The 22,087-nt window shown below is 50.1% G+C and overlaps 1 protein-coding gene across 7 annotated transcripts in view; it reads right to left on the bottom strand.

The window, feature by feature from the left end:
• The window catches only part of TTC3 (tetratricopeptide repeat domain 3), a 167,987-nt gene that overhangs the window by 49,640 nt on the left and 96,260 nt on the right, over nt 1-22,087 (bottom strand). For all 7 annotated transcript variants that reach the window (XM_073668397.1, XM_073668395.1, XM_073668396.1 and 4 more), the window contains 4 exons: nt 13,740-13,841; nt 6,833-6,925; nt 6,366-6,430; nt 5,490-5,617 (listed from right to left, as the gene is read on the bottom strand). In XM_073668397.1, coding sequence (XP_073524498.1) covers nt 5,490-5,617; nt 6,366-6,430; nt 6,833-6,925; nt 13,740-13,841 — 388 coding nt within the window. The remainder of the gene's footprint in view (nt 1-5,489; nt 5,618-6,365; nt 6,431-6,832; nt 6,926-13,739; nt 13,842-22,087) is intronic.

Raw genomic sequence — 22,087 nt, 5'->3', positions numbered from 1 at the left:
AAGAGGAGGGGAGACAGGGAGGAGAGAGAAGAAAGAGCAGGGGCGGACAGGGAGGAGAGAGAAGAAAGAGGAGGGGAGACAGGGAGGAGAGAGAAGAAAGAGGAGGGGAGACAGGGAGGAGAGAGAAGAAAGAGGAGGGGAGACAGGGAGGAGAGAGAAGAAAGAGCAGGGGAGACAGGGAGGAGAGAGAAGAAAGAGGAGGGGCGACAGGGAGGAGAGAGACGAAAGAGGAGGGGGGAGACAGGGAGGAGAGAGAAGAAAGAGGAGGGGGGAGACAGGGAGGAGAGAGAAGAAAGAGGAGGGGAGACAGGGAGGAGAGAGAAGAAAGAGGAGGGGAGACAGGGAGGAGAGAGAAGAAAGAGGAGGGGAGACAGGGAGGAGAGAGAAGAAAGAGGAGGGGAGACAGGGAGGAGAGAGAAGAAAGAGGAGGGGAGACAGGGAGGAGAGAGAAGAAAGAGGAGGGGAGACAGGGAGGAGAGAGAAGAAAGAGGAGGGGGGAGACAGGGAGGAGAGAGAAGAAAGAGGAGGGGAGACAGGGAGGAGAGAGAAGAAAGAGCAGGGGAGAGAGGGAGGAGAGAGAAGAAAGAGGAGGGGAGACAGGGAGGAGAGAGAAGAAAGAGGAGGGGGGAGACAGGGAGGAGAGAGAAGAAAGAGGAGGGGAGACAGGGAGGAGAGAGAAGAAAGAGCAGGGGCGGACAGGGAGGAGAGAGAAGAAAGAGGAGGGGAGACAGGGAGGAGAGAGAAGAAAGAGGAGGGGGGAGACAGGGAGGAGAGAGAAGAAAGAGGAGGGGAGACAGGGAGGAGAGAGAAGAAAGAGGAGGGGAGACAGGGAGGAGAGAGAGAAGAAAGAGGAGGGGAGACAGGGAGGAGAGAGACGAAAGAGCAGGGGAGACAGGGAGGAGAGAGACGAAAGAGCAGGGGAGACAGGGAGGAGAGAGACGAAAGAGGAGGGGAGACAGGGAGGAGAGAGACGAAAGAGGAGGGGAGACAGGGAGGAGAGAGAAGAAAGAGGAGGGGAGACAGGGAGGAGAGAGAAGAAAGAGGAGGGGAGACAGGGTGGAGAGAGAAGAAAGAGGAGGGGAGACAGGGAGGAGAGAGACGAAAGAGGAGGGGAGACGGGGAGGAGAGAGAAGAAAGAGGAGGGGGGAGACAGGGAGGAGAGAGAAGAAAGAGCAGGGGCGGACAGGGAGGAGAGAGACGAAAGAGGAGGGGAGACAGGGAGGAGAGAGAAGAAAGAGGAGGGGGGAGACAGGGAGGAGAGAGAAGAAAGAGGAGGGGAGACAGGGAGGAGAGAGAAGAAAGAGGAGGGGGGAGACAGGGAGGAGAGAGAAGAAAGAGGAGGGGGGAGACAGGGAGGAGAGAGAGAAGAAAGAGCAGGGGCGGACAGGGAGGAGAGAGAAGAAAGAGCAGGGGCGGACAGGGAGGAGAGAGAAGAAAGAGGAGGGGGGACAGGGAGGAGAGAGAAGAAAGAGGAGGGGGGGACAGGGATGGGAGAGAGAAGAAAGAGGGGGGGGAGAAATGGAGGAGAGAGAAGAAAGAGGGGGGGAGGAGAGAGAAGAAAGAGGGGGGAGGAGACAGGGAGGAGAGAGAAGAAAGAGGAGGGGAGACAGGGAGGAGAGAGAAGAAAGAGGAGGGGAGACAGGGAGGAGAGAGAAGAAAGAGGAGGGGGGAGACAGGGAGGAGAGAGAAGAAAGAGGAGGGGAGAGACAGGGAGGAGAGAGAAGAAAGAGGAGGGGAGACAAGGAGGAGAGAGAAGAAAGAGGAGGGGAGACAGGGAGGAGAGAGAGAAGAAAGAGGAGGGGAGACAGGGAGGAGAGAGAGAAGAAAGAGGAGGGGAGACAGGGAGGAGAGAGAGAAGAAAGAGGAGGGGAGACAGGGAGGAGAGAGAGAAGAAAGAGGAGGGGAGACAGGGAGGAGAGAGAGAAGAAAGAGGAGGGGAGACAGGGAGGAGAGAGAGAAGAAAGAGGAGGGGAGACAGGGAGGAGAGAGAAGAAAGAGCAGGGGAGACAGGGAGGAGAGAGACGAAAGAGGAGGGGAGACAGGGAGGAGAGAGAAGAAAGAGGAGGGGAGACAGGGAGGAGAGAGAAGAAAGAGCAGGGGCGGACAGGGAGGAGAGAGAAGAAAGAGCAGGGGAGACAGGGAGGAGAGAGAAGAAAGAGGAGGGGAGACAGGGAGGAGAGAGAAGAAAGAGGAGGGGGGAGACAGGGAGGAGAGAGAAGAAAGAGGAGGGGAGACAGGGAGGAGAGAGAAGAAAGAGCAGGGGCGGACAGGGAGGAGAGAGACGAAAGAGGAGGGGAGACAGGGAGGAGAGAGAAGAAAGAGGAGGGGGGAGACAGGGAGGAGAGAGAAGAAAGAGCAGGGGCGGACAGGGAGGAGAGAGACAAAAGAGGAGGGGAGACAGGGAGGAGAGAGAAGAAAGAGGAGGGGGGAGACAGGGAGGAGAGAGAAGAAAGAGGAGGGGAGACAGGGAGGAGAGAGAAGAAAGAGGAGGGGAGACAGGGAGGAGAGAGAAGAAAGAGGAGGGGGGAGACAGGGAGGAGAGAGAGAAGAAAGAGCAGGGGCGGACAGGGAGGAGAGAGAAGAAAGAGCAGGGGCGGACAGGGAGGAGAGAGAAGAAAGAGCAGGGGCGGACAGGGAGGAGAGAGAAGAAAGAGGAGGGGGGACAGGGAGGAGAGAGAAAAGAGGAGGGGGGACAGGGAGGAGAGAGAAGAAAGGAGGGGGGGACAGGGATGGGAGAGAGAAGAAAGAGGGGGGAAGAAATGGAGGAGAGAGAAGAAAGAGGGGGGGGGAGAGAGAAGAAAGAGGGGGGAGGAGACAGGGAGGAGAGAGAAGAAAGAGGAGGGAAGACAGGGAGGAGAGAGAAGAAAGAGGAGGGGAGACAGGGAGGAGAGAGAAGAAAGAGGAGGGGAGACAGGGAGGAGAGAGAAGAAAGAGGAGGGGAGACAGGGAGGAGAGAGAAGAAAGAGGAGGGGAGACAGGGAGGAGAGAGAAGAAAGAGGAGGGGAGACAGGGAGGAGAGAGAAGAAAAAGGAGGGGGGAGACAGGGAGGAGAGAGAAGAAAGAGGAGGGGAGACAGGGAGGAGAGAGAAGAAAGAGCAGGGGAGACAGGGAGGAGAGAGAAGAAAGAGGAGGGGAGACAGGGAGGAGAGAGAAGAAAGAGGAGGGGGGAGACAGGGAGGAGAGAGAAGAAAGAGGAGGGGAGACAGGGAGGAGAGAGAAGAAAGAGGAGGGGAGACAGGGAGGAGAGAGAAGAAAGAGGAGGGGGGAGACAGGGAGGAGAGAGAGAAGAAAGAGCAGGGGCGGACAGGGAGGAGAGAGAAGAAAGAGCAGGGGCGGACAGGGAGGAGAGAGAAGAAAGAGCAGGGGCGGACAGGGAGGAGAGAGAAGAAAGAGGAGGGGGGACAGGGATGGGAGAGAGAAGAAAGAGGGGGGGAAGAAATGGAGGAGAGAGAAGAAAGAGGGGGGGGGAGAGAGAAGAAAGAGGGGGGAGGAGACAGGGAGGAGAGAGAAGAAAGAGGAGGGGAGACAGGGAGGAGAGAGAGAAGAAAGAGCAGGGGCGGACAGGGAGGAGAGAGACGAAAGAGGAGGGGAGACAGGGAGGAGAGAGAAGAAAGAGGAGGGGGGAGACAGGGAGGAGAGAGAGAAGAAAGAGCAGGGGCGGACAGGGAGGAGAGAGACGAAAGAGGAGGGGAGACAGTGAGGAGAGAGAAGAAAGAGGAGGGGAGACAGTGAGGAGAGAGAAGAAAGAGGAGGGGGGAGACAGGGAGGAGAGAGAAGAAAGAGCAGGGGCGGACAGGGAGGAGAGAGAAGAAAGAGGAGGGGAGACAGGGAGGGGAGAGAAGAAAGAGGAGGGGAGACAGGGAGGAGAGAGAAGAAAGAGGAGGGGAGACAGGGAGGAGAGAGAAGAAAGAGGAGGGGAGACAGGGAGGAGAGAGAAGAAAGAGGGGGGGAGGAGAGAGAAGAAAGAGGGGGGGAGGAGAGAGAAGAAAGAGGGGGGAGGAGAGAGAAGAAAGAGGGGGGAGGAGACAGGGAGGAGAGAGAAGAAAGAGGAGGGGAGACAGGGAGGAGAGAGAAGAAATAGGGGGGGGACAGGGAGGAGAGAGAAGAAAGAGGAGGGGAGACAGGGAGGAGAGAGAGAAGAAAGAGGAGGGGGGGACAGGGATGGGATAGAGAAGAAAGAGGGGGGGGAGACAGGGAGGAGAGAAGAAAGAGGGGGGAGGAGACGGAGGAGAGAGAAGAAAGAGGAGGGGAGGAGAGAGAAGAAAGAGGGGGGAGGAGACAGGGAGGAGAGAGAAGAAATAGGGGGGGGACAGGGAGGAGAGAGAAGAAAGAGGAGGGGAGACAGGGAGGAGAGAGAAGAGGGGGGGGAGACAGGGAGGAGAGAGAAGAAATAGGGGGGGGGACAGGGAGGAGAGAGAAGAAAGAGGAGGGGAGACAGGGAGGAGAGAGAAGAAATAGGGGGGCGGACAGGGAGGAGAGAGAAGAAAGAGGAGGGGGCGACAGGGAGGAGAGAGAAGAAAGAGGAGGGGGGACAGGGATGAGAGAGAAGAAAGAGGGGGGGGGGAGACAGGGAGGAGAGAGAAGAAAGTGGAGGGGGTGACAGGGAGGAGAGAGAGAAGAAAGAGGAGGGGGCGACAGGGAGGAGAGAGAGAAGAAGGAGGAGGGGGTACGGGGAGGAGAGGGAGAAGAAAGAGGAGGGGGGGGACAGGGATGAGAGAGAAGAAAGAGCGGGGGGGGAGACAGGGAGGAGAGAGAAGAAAGAGGAGGGGCAGGACAATTTAGAAGGTGATGTGGCCAGGAAGGAGAAAGAAGTGGGGGGGACAAGGAGGAGAGAAAGAAGAAAGAGGAGGGGCGGACAGGGAGGAGAGAGAGAAGAAAGAGGAGGGGGCGACAGGGAGGAGAGAGAGAAGAAGGAGGAGGGGGGTACGGGGAGGAGAGGGAGAAGAAAAAGGAGGGGGGGGGGACAGGGATGAGAGAGAAGAAAGAGGAGGGGCAGGACAATTTAGAAGGTGATGTGGCCAGTGAGGAGAAAGAAGGGGGGGGGACAAGGAGGAGAGAGAGAAGAAAGAGGAGGGGGCAACAGGGAGGAGAGAGAGAAGGAGGAAGGGGGTACGGGGAGGAGAGGGAGAAGAAAGAGGAGGGGGGGGACAGGGATGAGAGAGAAGAAAGAGGAGGGGCAGGACAATTTAGAAGGTGATGTGGCCAGTGAGGAGAAAGACGAGAGGCGGACAAGGAGGAGAGAGAAGAAAGAGGAGGGGGACAAAGAGGAGAGAGAAGAAAGAAGGGGGGAGGGGAGACAGGAAGGAGAGAAAGAAGGGAGGGCAGAGAGGAGAGGGAAAGGGAGGAGACAGGAAAAGGTGAGGGGACAGAGAGGGGGAAGGAAAAGGGGGGAGACAGGGGAACAGAAGGGGGCAGAGAGGAGAAGGGTCTGGAAAATAAAAGAAGAAGAGTCTGAGAAAGAGGAGAAGTGAGGGTCAGGAGTCACATACCAGCTGCTTCACATATGACTGCTTCTTCAGGCTGCTTCTTACTGTCATCAGGATTTCCTATAGGCTCTTCTTCTATAGCTTTCTTGCGCTCAAATTTATTTTCATACTTTATCCTATTGCTTTTGTTGCTTGGGATAGAAACATAATATCTTAAATCAATGACTATATAATACATTGTGCAAATTAAGACCTTGTGCCTCACCAACAGGATATCTGCATGAGGTATTAGCAAAAGTAGTCGGCTACAGACAAGTATGTGGTAATCATGAGCAAATAATATGGAGGGACAAATGCTTTGGTGCCTCAAACAACCTAAGAGGTTGCAGCTTCCCAAGACACCCAGCTACAAGACAGGGGGCTCCATCTCTTTTCGCTTTTTCATGACACCTGATGAAGACTCATAGAAGTTGAAACGCGTTGTGTTTTTAGTTTCCATTTTAAATGTGGTTTGGCAGTAAACCTGTTTTTAATCACAAATAATAAATTCATTGTGAACATATGGACTGTGGTATCTCCATATCGCAACGGAAGCAACATTCCAAATTTGTTAACTTCAAAAGGACCCTGAAGAGGTAGTTTGTCTTGGCTAACTTCCATGTCAGGAGGCGAGTAGGACCAGTGACGTCTTATCTCCTGATACCTACCAGGAAACAACATGGGTGATCGGTAGATTCTGGTGAAATCTGAGAACAGATCCTTTTAGTAACCCATTAATATTTCTATGAGCACAGCGCATAATATCCTCACTTGCGGCTATATTTTACAGAATAGCGGCTTCATTAGATTTACTGTATCTACTGCCAAATAAACACATTTCAGAGACACAATGTAAATGGAGACTGAACAGTTAGATGTACAAGTAACACTAAACCTTACCTGGCGAGTTTAAATTTTGCTGTTGGCTTTTGTGTTTCTCTCTTTTTTATGTTTTTATCTTCAAACTTAAGGAAAAAAAAAAAGAAAAATATTACGAAAAATGAAAATTGAATCCTAAAAGATCCCACACTTTGGACAATCCCTTGGTTAGGAGAGTCTTCCTACTAGGACCCTTCAGAGATCTGTGGTGAAACTTGGTAGTAAGTGATCAAATTTCCTTGCAGCTCCACCACCAATTTAGTCAAGCAGCTTTTGGGTTTTAAAAATTTTCGACGACAAGAATAGGGGTTGCAAAGGACACCAATTGCCATAAAAAAAATACCGGATTCTCTGATGGAGCCATTAAAACAGCGATGTAAACAGAGCTGAACTCTTACTATAATCATTTTCACATATATAAAAGCTGGCAATCAGTCTGAACAACCAGTAGTGGGAAGGGAAAAAAAACAAACAAAAAAAACACGTACCTCGCATTTTACTTGTGCCATGGAGTCAAATATTACAATATGAGAAATGAATCCTTTGCAGTCTGGAGTGAGACATCTATACTTTAAGAAATCCTGTGTGCAGAAAAGAAAACGCAATGTAATTAAGAAAAACAAGTCTGAAGGTCCTTCTATATAGACCGACTGGCTGCATGATACGACCGCCGATCGGTAAACTTTTACCTATGATGCACAGCTGAGAATTGTTTTCGGAGGGAAGGGGGCTTTCACCTGATGAACGAGCATTTTGCTCGTTGGTAAGGTGATTGGCGGCCTATTTACACCGCAAGAAAAACATAAAACTATTGTTTTAAACAATGGTCGCTCACGATTATCTTGCAGTGTAGCTGTCAAGTACAATAAGTCTGTAGAGGAAGGGATCCAGCTCCCCCGCATGTAGACTCTTGTGGTCCAGAGCAATGACCACGTCTGTGCCTAGACGCAGGAAAAGTCCAACAAAACTAGAAGGCAGTCCAGCTTCACGAAACCAAAGATTTCTTTATTCAGTGAGAACGAGTATAAAAGAGGGATTTTTGGTACTCACCGTAAAATCTCTTCTTGGAGCCTTCATTGGGGGACACAGGACCATGGGTGTATGCTGCTGTCGCTAGGAGGCTGACACTAGGCAAAAAAAAAAAAGAAAAAGCTCCTCCTCCGCAGTATACACCCGCCTACAGGCACCATGCTCACCAGTTAGTGGCTAAAGCAGTAGGAGGAACATAAAACAATTAACTATGCAATGCCCAACGGAGCACAACCGTGAAAACTAAATTAGATGCCCAACAGGGCCAACTGTGCCTATGCCCAAAATCAGGGAGGGTGCTGTGTCCCCCAATGAAGGCTCCAAGAAAGATTTTACAGTGAGTACCAAAAATCCCTCTTTCTTTATCGCTTCATTGGGGGACACAGGACCATGGGACGTCCAAAAGCAGTCCCTAGGGTGGGAGAACACTAGATAGTCACAGACTAGGTCTGACTGCGGGCAACCGCTGCCTGCAGAACCTTCCGTCCAAGACTGGCATCAGCCGAGGAATAAGTGTGGATCTTGTAAAACCTTGAAAAGGTGTGGCGTGAAGACCATGTTGCGGCCTTACAGATCTGAGAAGCTGAAGCCTGATGGCGAACAGCCCAAGAGGCCCCCACCGCCCGGGTGGAATGAGCCCTTACCCCCGGAGGGTTAGGTTTGTCCAAGACGCGATATGCCTCCAAAGTGGTCGAACGTATCCAACGGGCGAAGGTTGACGTGGAAGCAGGAAGGCCCCGGCGACACCCTTCAGGGCTGACCAACACGGCGTCCGAACGCCGAAGGGAAGCCGTTGTAGAAAGGTACACACGTAAAGCTCTGACCAGATCCAGTTTGTGCAGGGATTTCTCCAGTGGGTGCACTGGGGCCGGGCAGAAGGAAGGTAAAACAATGTCCTCATTGATGTGGAAAGAGGAGACTACTTTTGGCAAAAAAGAAGGCACTGGCCTGAGCACTACCTTGTCTTGATGGAAGACCAGAAAAGGCGACCGACAAGAGAGGGCTGCGAGCTCTGCTTTTTCTCCTAATAGAGGTAACAGCCACCAGAAAAGCCACCTTCCAGGAGAGAAGAGAGGCTGAGATGTCCTGAATGGGTTCAAACGGGGGCTGTTGAAGGACGCTCAGGACCATATTAAGGTCCCATGGATCCACCGGGGGGCGATAAGGCGGCGCCAGGTGAGCCACCACTTGTAGAAACGTCTTGACCTGAGGGCGGAAAGCCAAGTTAAGTTGGAATACAATGGACAAGGCCGAAACTTGGCCTTTGATAGTGCTTAGAGAGAGTCCAGCTTCCAGGCCAGACTGAAGAAAGACCAAAATGACCGGTAACGAAAAGGACATGGGAGCTAGCTGATCCTTCTCGCAGTGACGAAAAAAGGCTCTCCAGGTTCTGTGGTATATGCGTGAGGTTGCGGGTTTCCTGGCACTAATTAGGGTCTGGATGACATTATCCGCAAAACCCGCCTTCTTCAACACTGCGTCCTCAACGGCCATGCCATTAAATTCAGAGAATGAGAACTGTGATGAAGAATAGGCCCCTGAGAGAGGAGGTCCGGACGGTCCGGTAGTCTCCAGGGGGAGTCGACGAGCAGGTTTACTAGATCTGCGTACCAGACGCGTCTTGGCCAAATAGGGCTACTAGAATTATGGGTACTTCGTCTGTCTTGATCTTTTTGACGATCCAAAGGATCAATGGTAAAGAGGGAAAAGGATAGGGCAGCTGGAACTGAGACCATGAAATGACTAGCGCGTCTTGAGCGATCGCAAGGGGATCGCGGGACCGGGCTACGAAGGATGGAACCTTGTGGTTTAACCGAGACGCCATGAGGTCGACGTCCGGCATGCCTCATCGTAAGCAAATCTGATGGAACACCTCGGGATGGAGAGACCATTCTCCTGAGGCAAGGCCCTGCTGACTGAGGAAGTCGGCCGCCCAATTGTCGACCCCCAGAATGTGGACTGCTGAGATTGCCGGAACTGTGTTCTCGGCCCAAACTAGCACTCTTGCCACCTCTTTCAAGACGGACTTGCTGCGCGTTCCTCCCTGACGGTTTATGTACGCCACAGCCGTGGCGTTGTCCGATTGTAAGCGGACTGGGAACCCTGCAAGAATATCCTGCCAGTGACGCAACACCAGGTAGATCGCCCTTATCTCCAATATATTAAATCGGTAGGGAGACTTCGTGGGGACTCCAATGGCCCTGCACCGTGTGGTGAAGGAAGACTGCCCCCCAACCGATGAGGCTGGCATCGGTCGTGACCACCTGCCAGCGAAGCGGTAGGAATGACCTCCCGGGTCTGAAGGAAGAAGGGCGAGTCCATCATATTAATGACCTTCTCACATGAAGAGGTAACCTGATGCGTCGATCTAGAGACGACGGGTTCTTGTCCCATGCCGACAGAGGTGCCAGTTGAAGAGGCCGGGTATGGAACTGGGCAAACGGCACTGCTTCCATAGCTGACACCATTTTTCCCAAGACACTCATGCACAGGCGAAGACGGCGTGGACTTGAGTCGGAGAGAAGGTGAATCCCCCGACGGAGAGAATTTATCTTCTCCCTCGGGAGAAGGACCCGGGCATGGGTCGTGTCGAACTGCATCCCTAGAAAGGTTACGCATTGAGATGGGAAAAGGGAGGATTTGTCTGTGTTGATCAGCCAGCCTAACGGAGAGAGCGTGTTCAGGGTGATCTGGAGACTGTGGAGACATTCCCTGAACGTGGGACCTTTGATCAATAGGTCGTCGAGGTAGGGGATAATTACAATCCCCCTGGCTCGTAGAATGGCCATGACCGTTGCCATTACCTTTGTGAAAACCCTCGGGGCGGAGGCAAGCCCGAAGGGGAGAGAAGTGAACTGGTAATGTGCGTTCTGAAAGGCAAATCGAAGGAACTTCTGATGTGGTGCGCAGATTGGGATATGAAGATACGCATCCTGAATGTCCACTGAACATAGATATTCCCCGGCCTCCATCGAGGCGATTACCGACCTGAGGGACTCCATTCTGAAGTGCCATACGGGTACCTGTCGGTTTAGTTGTTTGAGGTCTAGGATCGGACCTAGTGAGCGGTCCTTTTTTGGAACAACGAAAAGATTGGAGTAAAAAACAGAAAACCTTTCCTGAAGGGGGACGGGGACTATGACTCCTGAGCGCAGAAGGGAGGCAATGGCCTGAAGGAAACCGGGAAGCAGAGATGGATGCGGGGGGCGGGACATGAGAAATAGTGTTCCTGGTACGGCGTTGAACTCTATCTTGTAGCCGGAGGTCACAATCTCCTTGACCCAGGCATCCTCTATTGCCAAGACCCGAGGGTCTCGGAACAGAAGTAGACGGCCGCCCACCCTGGGAGAAATCCCAGGTGGGAGTGACCCGTCATGCTGAGGAAAATCTGTTGGATCATGATCGGGATCCAGAGGGCTTGGAAGAGCGACCCTTTGCGCGCCAGTTGGGAGTGGGCCTAAAGGTAGGCTTACGTCTCTCTTGCTGTGCTGGGATACGGTCCTGTTAAGAGGAGGGTCCCAGGTGAGCAAACTGACGAAAGGACTGGAACTGAAGGGAACGTCTCCTAGGAAAGGGGCGATTAGGTCTCGGCTGTGGAAGGGAGGTGCTCTTGCCCCCAGTGGCATCAGAGATGATCTGGTCTAATTTAGACCCAAACAGCCTGGAGCCCTGACACGGGAGATTTGTTAGTGATTTTTTGGAGGCTGGGTCGACTTTCCAAGCCTTCAGCCAAAGAATTCTATGTATAGCAATGATATTGCTAGAGAAGCGGGCAGAACAGGTAGTGGCGTCAAGGGACGCCTTGAGCAGATATTTTCCTGCTCCCACTGTTTCTGAAAGACACCATCAAATTCTAAATGGTTAGAAAAGGTGCGTGCCGGGCGCTTGATTCTCTTGAAGGAAACGGAGTAGTCCTGAGAAGGGCTCTCGTCCTCTTTAACATGCAGGGTCTGATTGACGGCCGACATAAGGCTGTCAACCATGTCCTGGATTCTAGAATATTGGTCCGTGTCGGATCCAGAGTCAGAATCTGATGCCGTGTCAGATCCCGGAGCGACCTCTGGGGAAGAGGTGTGAGATGCAGGGAGCAATTTGGAGTCTGGAGAGCTGGAACTTGTGTGAGTCCGTTTCTGAGAACGTGCCCTCGGTCTGCCCTTAGGAGGAGGGGGCAGGGGTGCCTGCGAATCGTCCGTGGGGACGTTCGGAGCACTGGTGGCTGTGGATAGCATGGGCAAGCGTTCTAGGACCTGCACTAGAGATTGAAATACCTTGGTGAGGTCAGAGACAGACTGGGACATAGCAACAGCCCACTCCGGAGGAGGGAGAGTTACTTCGTCCTGGACGGCAGGGGGATCTTGGGTTGCCAGCATGGTGGGAGGCTTGCAGGTCGAGCAGAAAGCCCTTGTCAGACCCGCGGGCCACTTAGTACTGCAAAGAGCACAGGTGTAGTATGTGACTGTGAGCGGGACGGACAGAAAGCTCCCTGGTTTGGGCATATGTGCCTAACCAGGAATACTGCAGAGGAGGGAGCCTGTGGACAGGAAAGGGTGTGTGTAGGTGCCAGGGCAGGGCCTACCCGGTCTGGAATGTCCACGGTCCCGAATCCCCCGTCAGAAACTCCGGAGCTGCGGAGACAGGAGCAGGGCTGCGGTGATGAGGCAGTCAGGCAGAGTGATGCTGCCGGAGCCAGAACAGAGAGCAGCGTAGAGGGGCGGGGCAGGAGCAGAGCGTGCTGCCCTGAGCAAGCTAGGGGAGCCGAGGCTCTGATAGGCAGAAGGAATGGGGGCGGGCTTAAGAACCCAGCCGCTGATCGGTCCCCGGGAGAACTGTGGGCGTGGCGGAAGCGTCACATTGCTTCTCGGTCCAGATTGGCCGATTGCCGCCGGGGGCGTATACCCGCCGGTAAGAAGAACGCCCCACCCGAGACGCCCCCGACGGAGAAAGGGCCGGCAGATTTGCAGCGCAAAAAGGAAAAAGAAGGGGGGGGTTGTGGGGGGACGCCATGCTGCGGGAGATGCCATGAAGATGCGAGGAGAGGGGGTGTGGCCAGGTAAGCGCTGCTGTAAGTGAGCGTCGGTGGAGATGTGATGCCCACATTAATAATCCACAGGATTTACAGGACCCGCTGGCAGGCAACTCTGTGCCATATCCAGTGTTCTGAGGGACCTGGGGGGCTGCAGTTGTAAGGCAGCAGGAGTGGAGGGATTACCTTTGTTAGAGGTCCCGATGCCTCTTCTTCCTCTCTCCTTCTGAGGATGGTCCCAGGAGGTCCCCTGTGGATAGGGGGGATCCTGGCTCTTCCTCCTTCCCGCATTGACCGGTACTGGACAGTGCAGGAGACGGTGTCGACCCCAGAATCTGGGGGAAGGTCATCGTAGTGACCACCGTCTCCCTCCCAGGCCGCTCCGAGGAGGGGGCTGGGGTGGGGAATAGGCAAGGACTGGCCACCGGGAATCACCCTGAGACCCCCTGGGGGTGACAGGGGATAAGTCCTGCCCAGCGGGTCCAAGAGTGGGCGCTGTGGGAAATGCCACACTGCTCTCTCGGTCGCTTCAGAATGGGGATAACAGGGGATGCAGTGTTCCCTATTAACTCTGAAGAGCTGTATCTGAAAAATAAAGAACAAGGATTAATAAAACACAACAGGGTTGGATCAGTAGGATCCAGGTCTACCTCCTACAGACACTAAGCTTAAACTGGTGAGCCTGGTGCCTGTAGGCGGGTGTATACTGCGGAGGACGAGCCATTTCTTTTTTTTTGCCTAGTGTCAACCTCCTAGCGACAGCAGCATACACCCATGGTCCTGTGTCCCCCAATGAAGCGATAAAGAAATCCAATGCAAGAATTTTTTAATATATCACTACGCGTTTCATCATGATTAAGGGTGAAAAAGCTGAAAAACGTAGCTGTTTTATCATCTATCATGATATTTAAAAAAATAAATAAAAAATTGGGGGTGGATTTTGTACTCGTTCACACAGAATAAAGAAATCTTTGGTCTCGTGGAGCTGGACTGCCTTCTTGTTTTTTGGAGGATATGCTCAGGAGGTATGTGCTCAACAATGACCAGTGTCACGACCTCCGCCTACCATAAAAACCCATGGTTTAAAAAATATAAATCAATCTATAGAAAGGTGCAGTTTATGGTGCTTTACTATACAATAAAACAAATGGTGTCCAGACAGATACTTGCCAGACAGAAGTCAAAAGAACACATGTTTGGCCTCCTTCTAGTGAATTGGAGCTTATGAGAACGTTACAGTAAATGTGGGGCAAAGTCTGCAACGTATGCTATAGGCCAAAAGTATAGTGTGCATTTAGTGTTACCTTGATATGGAGGCATTAGCTGAGAAAGCGAGAACCTACCTTGTCATTCTTATCAGAATACATCGTGGCCTTCATTTTTTTCCAACAGCAAACGTGAAATTCAACACTGCAGAACTGACAGCACACCATGCGTATAAAGCCCTGTGCGGACAGAAAAATGCCACGATCAAAAAGGTGTCAAAGAGAAATATGATGCAATGATCCCGAACAATTTATGTAGTCAAAGTATAACATACACCATGATATATTAACACCAGATGCTCTATACAGTGTTATGGATTAGATAAATAATCCATTATCACTGGACTTCCGAGCAGCATCTCCTACGTGATAATTATATCACATCTCCCACTCGTCTAAAGGGAGATCAAAAGCCCTCTTGTATTTTCTCTGCTAGAAAAGAGATGCCAATATATGCAAGGAAAGATCATTGCACATTAAGGTTAGACTGGACGTCTCCAGTCCATTCCAGGGACATCACATAGCACAATGGAAATAGAAATATTACATGGAAGTATTGCAATAATCTGATGTGAACACAATCCAAGGCTAGTTCTGTGTTTGTGAAACAGAATCGCTTTCGGTTGTTCTAAGTGCAAAGATTTTCGGCCTTGGGAAACAAAAAAGAAAAATTCTGGATATATCATAGTCATGTCTGATGTGTCCTATGATGGTGAAAATATGCTCGGAAATCAGGAAGTCACATAATTCTAATTTATGCCATATTTTCCACCTCCTGGTGGAATATTATGCTCTGTACCCATTTTTCCTTGCATACAATTAGCCATTCTCCTCCTCACCTGACCAGAAAAAGGTGTGATGGATGTGGAGGAGAACATTTATAAGAAAAACTTACTGTCCGATCCCAGAATAAAAACGAAGATTGCAGATCTGTCTGAAATGTCTGCAGTTACTCCTTATACAGGATAAAGTGTGATTAATATGTGACCGCTATCTCCTATACTATGACCCGTTATCTCTTCTGAACAATCACAGCAGACGGCTGCAGCAGCTTCCCGCACATGTGCTGTATACAGATAAAGTCAGTATGTGCCACGTCACTAATATGTGCTGGTTGCTGCCATAGTCGTCTTGTGATGATGTATCCACAACACAACATATATGGGATAACTAATGATCGGTATGTATGAAGAAATTCAGCGCAAGCAATTCCCTTTTGTAAAAAAAAAATATTTTATAGCGGGGTGCTGATGGTTTGCCATGGCAATTGGAGGCGTAAAAATGGCCTCCATGTCTGCAAATATCCCACAGTCTATCAGAAGGCACAGGAGGTGGTGTCTAATAGGCTACCACAGGTCAAAGCACTGAAAGTTTGCAGTTATTTATCAATGTGATCAAAGAATCGCTAGTTGAAATCCCCTTGAGGAATTAATAAAAGTTATGCCAATATAGAGAAATAAGAAAAAAAGTTGGTAAGAATATATGGTTGTCGGGGAACCAGTAATACCAAAAAAACAAGCCCGCACACAGCTCCGTAAATAGAAAAATAAAATGGTTAGGGGAAAAAAATGATTTTGTTAAAGCAGGGGTGGAGAACCTCCAAATTATGGGTAGTTTACAACCCACAATGTCATTTCTTCCAACCCCCAGGCAGATTCCCAGGGACTGCAGTCTTTGGGCTGCCAGCCCTTTAATCCCTCCCTGGACTGAGTACGCTCATGTAGCATTCGCTGCAGAACATGCATGAAAGGATTAAGTCCTGATGCTGGTCAGTGCAAGGATGTTATTTATGGGTGGAGTTAGCACCATGCACTCCCATCCTGACGAAGGGAGTGAAGCAGCTGCAATGTCTCCTATGTAATGAATGCAGCAGCCTGTGAATCCTACGTGCTTTACATACACCAGCCTCAGTGTGATAGGGTCTGGTGTATTTACAACACAGACACTGGGTGGGACTGGTGTATGTATGTATGTATGTATGTATGTATGTATGTATGTATGTATGTACAGTGCCTACAAGTAGTATTCAACCCCCTGCAGATTTAGCTGGTTGACACATGCGGAATTAACTTGGCATTGTGACATTTGTACTGTAGATCAGCCCGGAAGTGGGAAATGCACTGCAGCAAATTTTTTTTTTTTTTTTTTTTAAAAACGTAAAAAGTTAATTCAGAGTGTCATTTATTATTCAACCCCTCAAACCACAAGAATTCTGTTTGGTCCCCCTAAAGTATTAAGAAGTAGTTCAGGCACCAAGAATAATGAGCTTCACATGTGTGGATTAAAGATCTCTTTTGCCAGCCTTTTCTGACTATTTAAGACCCTCCCCAAACTTGTGAACAGCACTCAGACATGGTCAACATGGGAAAGACAAAGGAGCATTCCAAGGCCATCAGAGACAAGATCGTGGAGGGTCACAAGGCTGGCAAGGGGTACAAAACCCTTTCCAAGGAGTTGGGCCTACCTGTCTCCACTGTTGGGAGCATCATCCGTAAGTGGAAGGCTTATGGAACTACTGTTAGCCTTCCACGGCCAGGACAGCCTTTGAAAGTGTCCTCCCGTGCCGAGGCCAGGCTTGTCCGAAGAGTCAAGGCTAACCCAAGGACAACAAGGAAGGAGCTCCGGGAAGATCTCATGGCAGTGGGAACATGGGTTTCAGTCAATACCATAAGTAACGTACTCCACCGCAGTGGTCTCCGTTCCAGACGAGCCCGTAAGGTACCTTTACTTTCAAAGCGTCATGTCAAGGCTTGTCTACAGTTTGCTCATGATCACTTGGAGGACTCTGAGACAGACTGGTTCAAGGTTCTATGGTCTGATGAGACCAAGATCGAGATCTTTGGTGCCAACCACACACGTGACGTTTGGAGACTGGATGGCACTGCATACGACCCCAAGAATACCATCCCTACAGTCAAGCATGGTGGTGGCAGCATCATGCTGTGGGGCTGTTTCTCTGCCAAGGGGCCTGGCCATCTGGTCCGCATCCATGGGAAGATGGATAGCACGGCCTACCTGCAGATTTTGGCCAAGAACCTCCGCTCCTCCATCAAGGATCTTAAGATGGGTCGTAATTTCATCTTCCAACAAGACAACGACCCAAAGCACACAGCCAAGAAAACCAAGGCCTGGTTCAATAGGGAAAAAGTCAAGGTGTTGGAGTGGCCTAGTTAGTCTCCTGACCTTAACCCAATTGAAAACTTGTGGAAGGAGCTCAAGAATAAAGTCCACATGAGACATCCAAAGAACCTAGATAACTTGGAGAAGATCTGCATGGAGGAGTGGGCCAAGATAACTCCACAGACCTGTGCCGGCCTGATCAGGTCTTATAAAAGACGATTATTAGCTGTAATTGCAAACAAGGGTTATTCCACAAAATATTAAACATAGGGGTTGTATAATAATTGACCCACACTTTTATGTTTAAAATGTAATAAAATTCAACTGAGCAACATAACTTTTTGGTTTGTAAGATTTATGCTTCTGTTCATAAAACCTACTCTCGTATGCAGTTTGAAGGCTCTAACTTATTTGCATCTTATCAAACCAGCTAAATCTGCAGGGGGTTGAATACTACTTGTAGGCACTGTATGTACGCTGCTCAAAAAAATAAAGGGAGCACTCAAATAACACATCCTAGATCTGAATGAATGAAATCTTCTCATTGAATACTTTGTTCTGAACAAAGTTGAATGTGCTGACAACAAAATCACACAAAAATCATCAATGGAAATCAAATTTATTAACCAATGGAGGCCTGGATTTGGAGTCACCCCCAAAATTAAAGTGGAAAAACACACTACAGGCTGATCCAACTTTGATGTAATGTCCTTAAAACAAGTCATAATGAGGCTGAGTATTGTGTGTGGCCTCCACGTGCCTGTATGACCTCCCTACAACACCTGGGCATGCTCCTGATGAGGCTGAGTATTGTGTGTGGCCTCCACATGCCTGTATGACCTCCCTACAACGCCTGGGCATGCTCCTGATGAGGCTCAGTATTGTGTGTGGCCTCCACGTGCCTGTATGACCTCCCTACAACGCCTGGGCATGCTCCTGATGAGGTTGCGGATGGTCTCCTGTGGGATCTCCTTCCAGACCTGGACTAAAGCATTAGCCAACTCCTAGACAGTCTGTGGTGCAACGTGACGTTGGTGGATGGAGCGAGACATGATGTCCCAGATGTGCTCAATCGGATTCAGGTCTGGGTAACGGACGGGCCAGTCCATAGCTTCAACGCCTTCATCTTGCAGGAACTGCTGACACACTTCAGCCACATGAGGTCTGGCATTGTCCTGCATTAGGAGGAACCCAGGGCCAACCGCACCAGCATATGGTCTCACAATGGATCTGAGGATCTCATCTCGGTACCTAATGGCAGTCAGGCTACCTCTGGCGAGCACATGGAGGGCTGTGCGGCCCTCCAAAGAAATGCCACCCCACACCATTACTGACCCACTGCCAAACCGGTCATGCTGAAGGATGTTGCAGGCAGCAGATTACTCTCCACGGCGTCTCCAGACTCTGTCACGTCTGTCACATGCGCTCAGTGTGAACCTGCTTTCATTTGTGAAGAGCACAGGGCGCCAGTGGCGACTTTGCCAATCCTGATGTTCTGTGGCAAATGCCAAGCGTCCTGCACGGTGTTGGGCTGTGAGCACAACCCCCATCTGTGGACGTCGGGCCCCCATACCACCCTCATGGAGTCAGTTTCTAACCGTTTGTGCAGACACATGCACATTTGTGGCCTGCTGGAGGTCATTTTGCAGGGCTCTGGCAGTGCTCCTCCTGTTCCTCCTTGCACAAAGGCGGAGGTGGCGGTCCTGCTGCTGGGTTGTTGCCCTCTCCACGTCTCCTGGCGTACTGGCCTGTCTCCTGGTAGCGCCTCCAGCCTCTGGACACTACACTGACAGACACAGCAAACCTTCTTGCCACAGCTCGCATTGATGTGCCATCCTGGATGAGCTGCACTACCTGAGCAACTTCTGTGGGTTGTAGAGTCCGTCTCATACTACCATGAGTGTGAAAGCACAACCAACATTCAAAAGTGACCAAAACATCAGCCAGAAAGCATTGGTACTGAGATGTGGTCTGTGGTCCCCACCTGCAGAACCACTCCTTTATTGAGGGTGTCTGGATAATTGCCAATAATTTCCATCCATTTGCACAACAGCATGTGAAATTGATTGTCAATCAGTGTTGCTTCCTAAGTGGACAGTTTGATTTCACAGAAGTTTGATTTACTTGGAGTTATATTCTGTTGTTTAAGTGTTCACTTTATTTTTTTGATCAGTGTATATATGCGTCTCCTAAATGACGTATATACACACCAGTTCCGGTGTCTCCTATGTAATGTATGTATACCAGCCTCAGTGTCTGCTATGTGATTTAAACACCAATCCCAGCATCCATGTGATGTTTATGCCATTTTCTTCCCTACATGTGTTTCCTGACGATGCCAGCAGCCTCTAGAGTGTTCTCTGCCAGAATCATGATCCTCAAAAAAAAAGACCTCAAGTTCCCGCTACTTAACCCTCTTCAGGCCAGACACCAGGATAGGTAGGCTGCCCCCGGACACTGCAGCCCCCCAGCAGGGCTTTCCTCCTCCTAGCATCAGTTAACCATTTTTCTCCTGTCCCCTTACTCTGCCTTCCTTTTTTCTGCTGTGTCTTCTCTACCATGTCTGCCCCAGAGAGGATTGTGCTCGTCTACCAGCCCAGCCGGTCACACTTTTTGCCTGTGCTTCCCGCAAACACACACACTCCTGTCGGACCAACTTGTCTCGACCTACACTGCTTGCACCAGCCCATGGTCTTCCCCTCCCCACGGTCTAGGCGGCCTAGAGCCAGTTCTTCATCTTAGGATTCTGGATCAGGCAATTAAGCTTAGGGATTTGCTTGACACTCTTATTGGTGCTGTAAACCAATCCTTAAACATTAAGGAAGCGGATTCATCACCCCCTGCAGACTGTGTCCTTCAGGAGGGTCAGAGGTAATGTTTCTCAAACAACTCAGAATTAAGCAAAGTGCTGGATAAGGACTAGGCGCACCCTGAAAAATGTTTCCATAGATTGAAATGCATGGAGGATTTTGTATCTCTTTTCCAGATGATATTGTCGCCACCTGGTCTTCCTTTCCCTTGTTGGATCTCTCATTTATCAAGAGCCATAATTCTACCACTCTCTGACACGACTTTTCTACAAGGCGCCACAGACGGATTAGTGGAATCCATGGCCAAGTCCGTGTTTGAAGCCATGGGCTCAACCTTCTGTCCACCCTTCGCTGCTATCTGGGTGGCCAATACAGTTAGTGCATGGGCTAAACAAGGGTGCAAAAACATTCTCTTCGGTGCTCAAACGTCCAACTTCGCGGACCTCACAGACCAGATTTTCCACATGAGTTAAGTATGTTTGCTTTGCCTCACTTGACGCTGCAAGCTCCTCCGCTCAGGCTTGAATCAGAATTGTAGCAATCCGTTGAGTCTTTTTGGCTCAAATCTGGAATGCGGAATATGCATCCAAACCATCTCTTACTGGCCTGTTCCAGGGAACAACTAGACAAGACCATTTCAGGCTACACAGCCAGTAAGTATTCAACTCCCACATTCTAGACCAAGTTATTCCTCGGTCAACTCGAAAACAGCATTAGTTTCGTTCCTTCAGTCAGTTCATTTCCCGCCAAGAGAGGCCTACCCTCCCTCAAGAAAGGAACAGTCCTTCAAACCTGCTCACTCTTGGCGTCTACGCGTCCAGTCTATTGAGCCCTTTAGAACCATAAGAAACAAGTTTTCTTTCGCATGACAGGGCACTTCCACCTAAGCACCCTCTTTGGGTGGCTCTCTCATTTTTTCCCAGAAAAGCATGGCTATCCTCCTCCAGGGGAGGAGTCCTGAGGAGATAATTTGCATATTCCCACTGCATTTTGGGGTAAGTGAAGAGTCTCCGTGAGCTCAAAGAACACTGGATTTTGGCTGTTGGAGCTGAAAAGAGGACATCGGTAAACCAGGGGAGGAGTCCTGAGGAGATAATTTGCATATTCCCACTGCATTTTGGGGTAAGTGAAGAGTCTCCGCGAGCTCAAAGAACACTGGATTTTGGCTGTTGGAGCTGAAAAGAGGACATCGGTAAACCGCGCATTTTGAAGCTTTTTTTTTTAAGCTTTTTTCACTGTTTTCAGAACATTAACAATAAGAACATGGAAGAGTCCAGGAGCCATTTGGTGAGCTGCATATCCTGCTACATGTTCACAGACTTGCCAGTGGAAAAGCCAAACTTCACATGCCAGAAATGCAAGCTTGTGTCCCTGTTGGAGGAAAAGTTGCGAAATCTAGAAGAGAGGTTAACTACCTTGAAAATCATTAAGGAAGGTGAAGAGTTCTTAGACAGAGCAGAATTATCTCTTCATGTTTCAGAAAGAGAAGAAATTCGAACTGCACCTGAAGAAACAGAGGAATGGAAGCATGTGACCCACAGAAGCAGGAGGATCGAGAGGCAGTCAGCACCCATACTGCTCAGGAACCAGTACCAGGCTCTCACGCAGGAGAACCATGAAGAAATACAGCAAAATAAGACTTTGCCAGCAATGAATAACCTTGTAAGCCCTCAGAATCCTCCTGGATGGAGAAAGAAGAATGTTGTGAAGAAAAAACAGAGAGTGGTGGTCATGGGGGATTCCCTGTTAAGAGGAACAGAGGCCGCTATCTGCAGACCAGACATAACCTCAAGAGAAATGTGCTGTCTTCCAGGAGCAAAAATTAAAGATGTGTCTGACAGGATATCAAGACTCTTCAGACCTACAGATCACTACCCATTCCTGCTAATACATGTGGGGACAAATGACACCGCAAGAAAGGACCTGGAAACCATCTGCAGTGACTTTGAAGACTTAGGCAAGAAAGTGAAAGAATTGGGAGCGCAGGTGGTCTTCTCATCCATCCTCCCAGTGGATGGCCATGGAACAATGAGGTGGAATAAGATTCTACAGGTGAACAACTGGCTACGTCGATGGTGCCGTCAACAAGGATTTGGATTTCTGGATCACAGAATGAATTACCTATACGATGGACTACTTGCTAGAGATGGGGTGCACCTTACGAAGACTGGAAAACATGTATTTGGAAGTCGCCTTGCTACACTCATCAGAAGAGCTTTAAACTAGAACAATGTGGGAAGGGAAGCAAAAGGCCAGAAAAAGCCATACAGCTGACAAATACTATTGAGATCTCTGCTACTGGAAGTGGAAAAGAAGAACAAAGACAAAACAATTTAAATAATAAAAATATGGGAGGAAGAGAAACCAATCACAAACTAAAATGTTTTTATACAAATGCACAAAGCATGGGCAACAAACAAGGAGAATTGGAACTACTAATGCAGGAAAAGGAATATGATGTCATTGGAATCACTGAAACTTGGTGGGACGATACAC

The sequence above is a fragment of the Phyllobates terribilis genome, unplaced genomic scaffold, assembly GCF_046119375.1.
Source record: "Phyllobates terribilis strain yellow unplaced genomic scaffold, ASM4611937v1 Scaffold_2__4_contigs__length_985480577, whole genome shotgun sequence".
Classification (NCBI taxonomy): domain Eukaryota; kingdom Metazoa; phylum Chordata; class Amphibia; order Anura; family Dendrobatidae; genus Phyllobates; species Phyllobates terribilis.
Note: the sequence above shows the minus strand (reverse complement) of the source record. Positions and strands in the feature narration are given on the sequence as shown.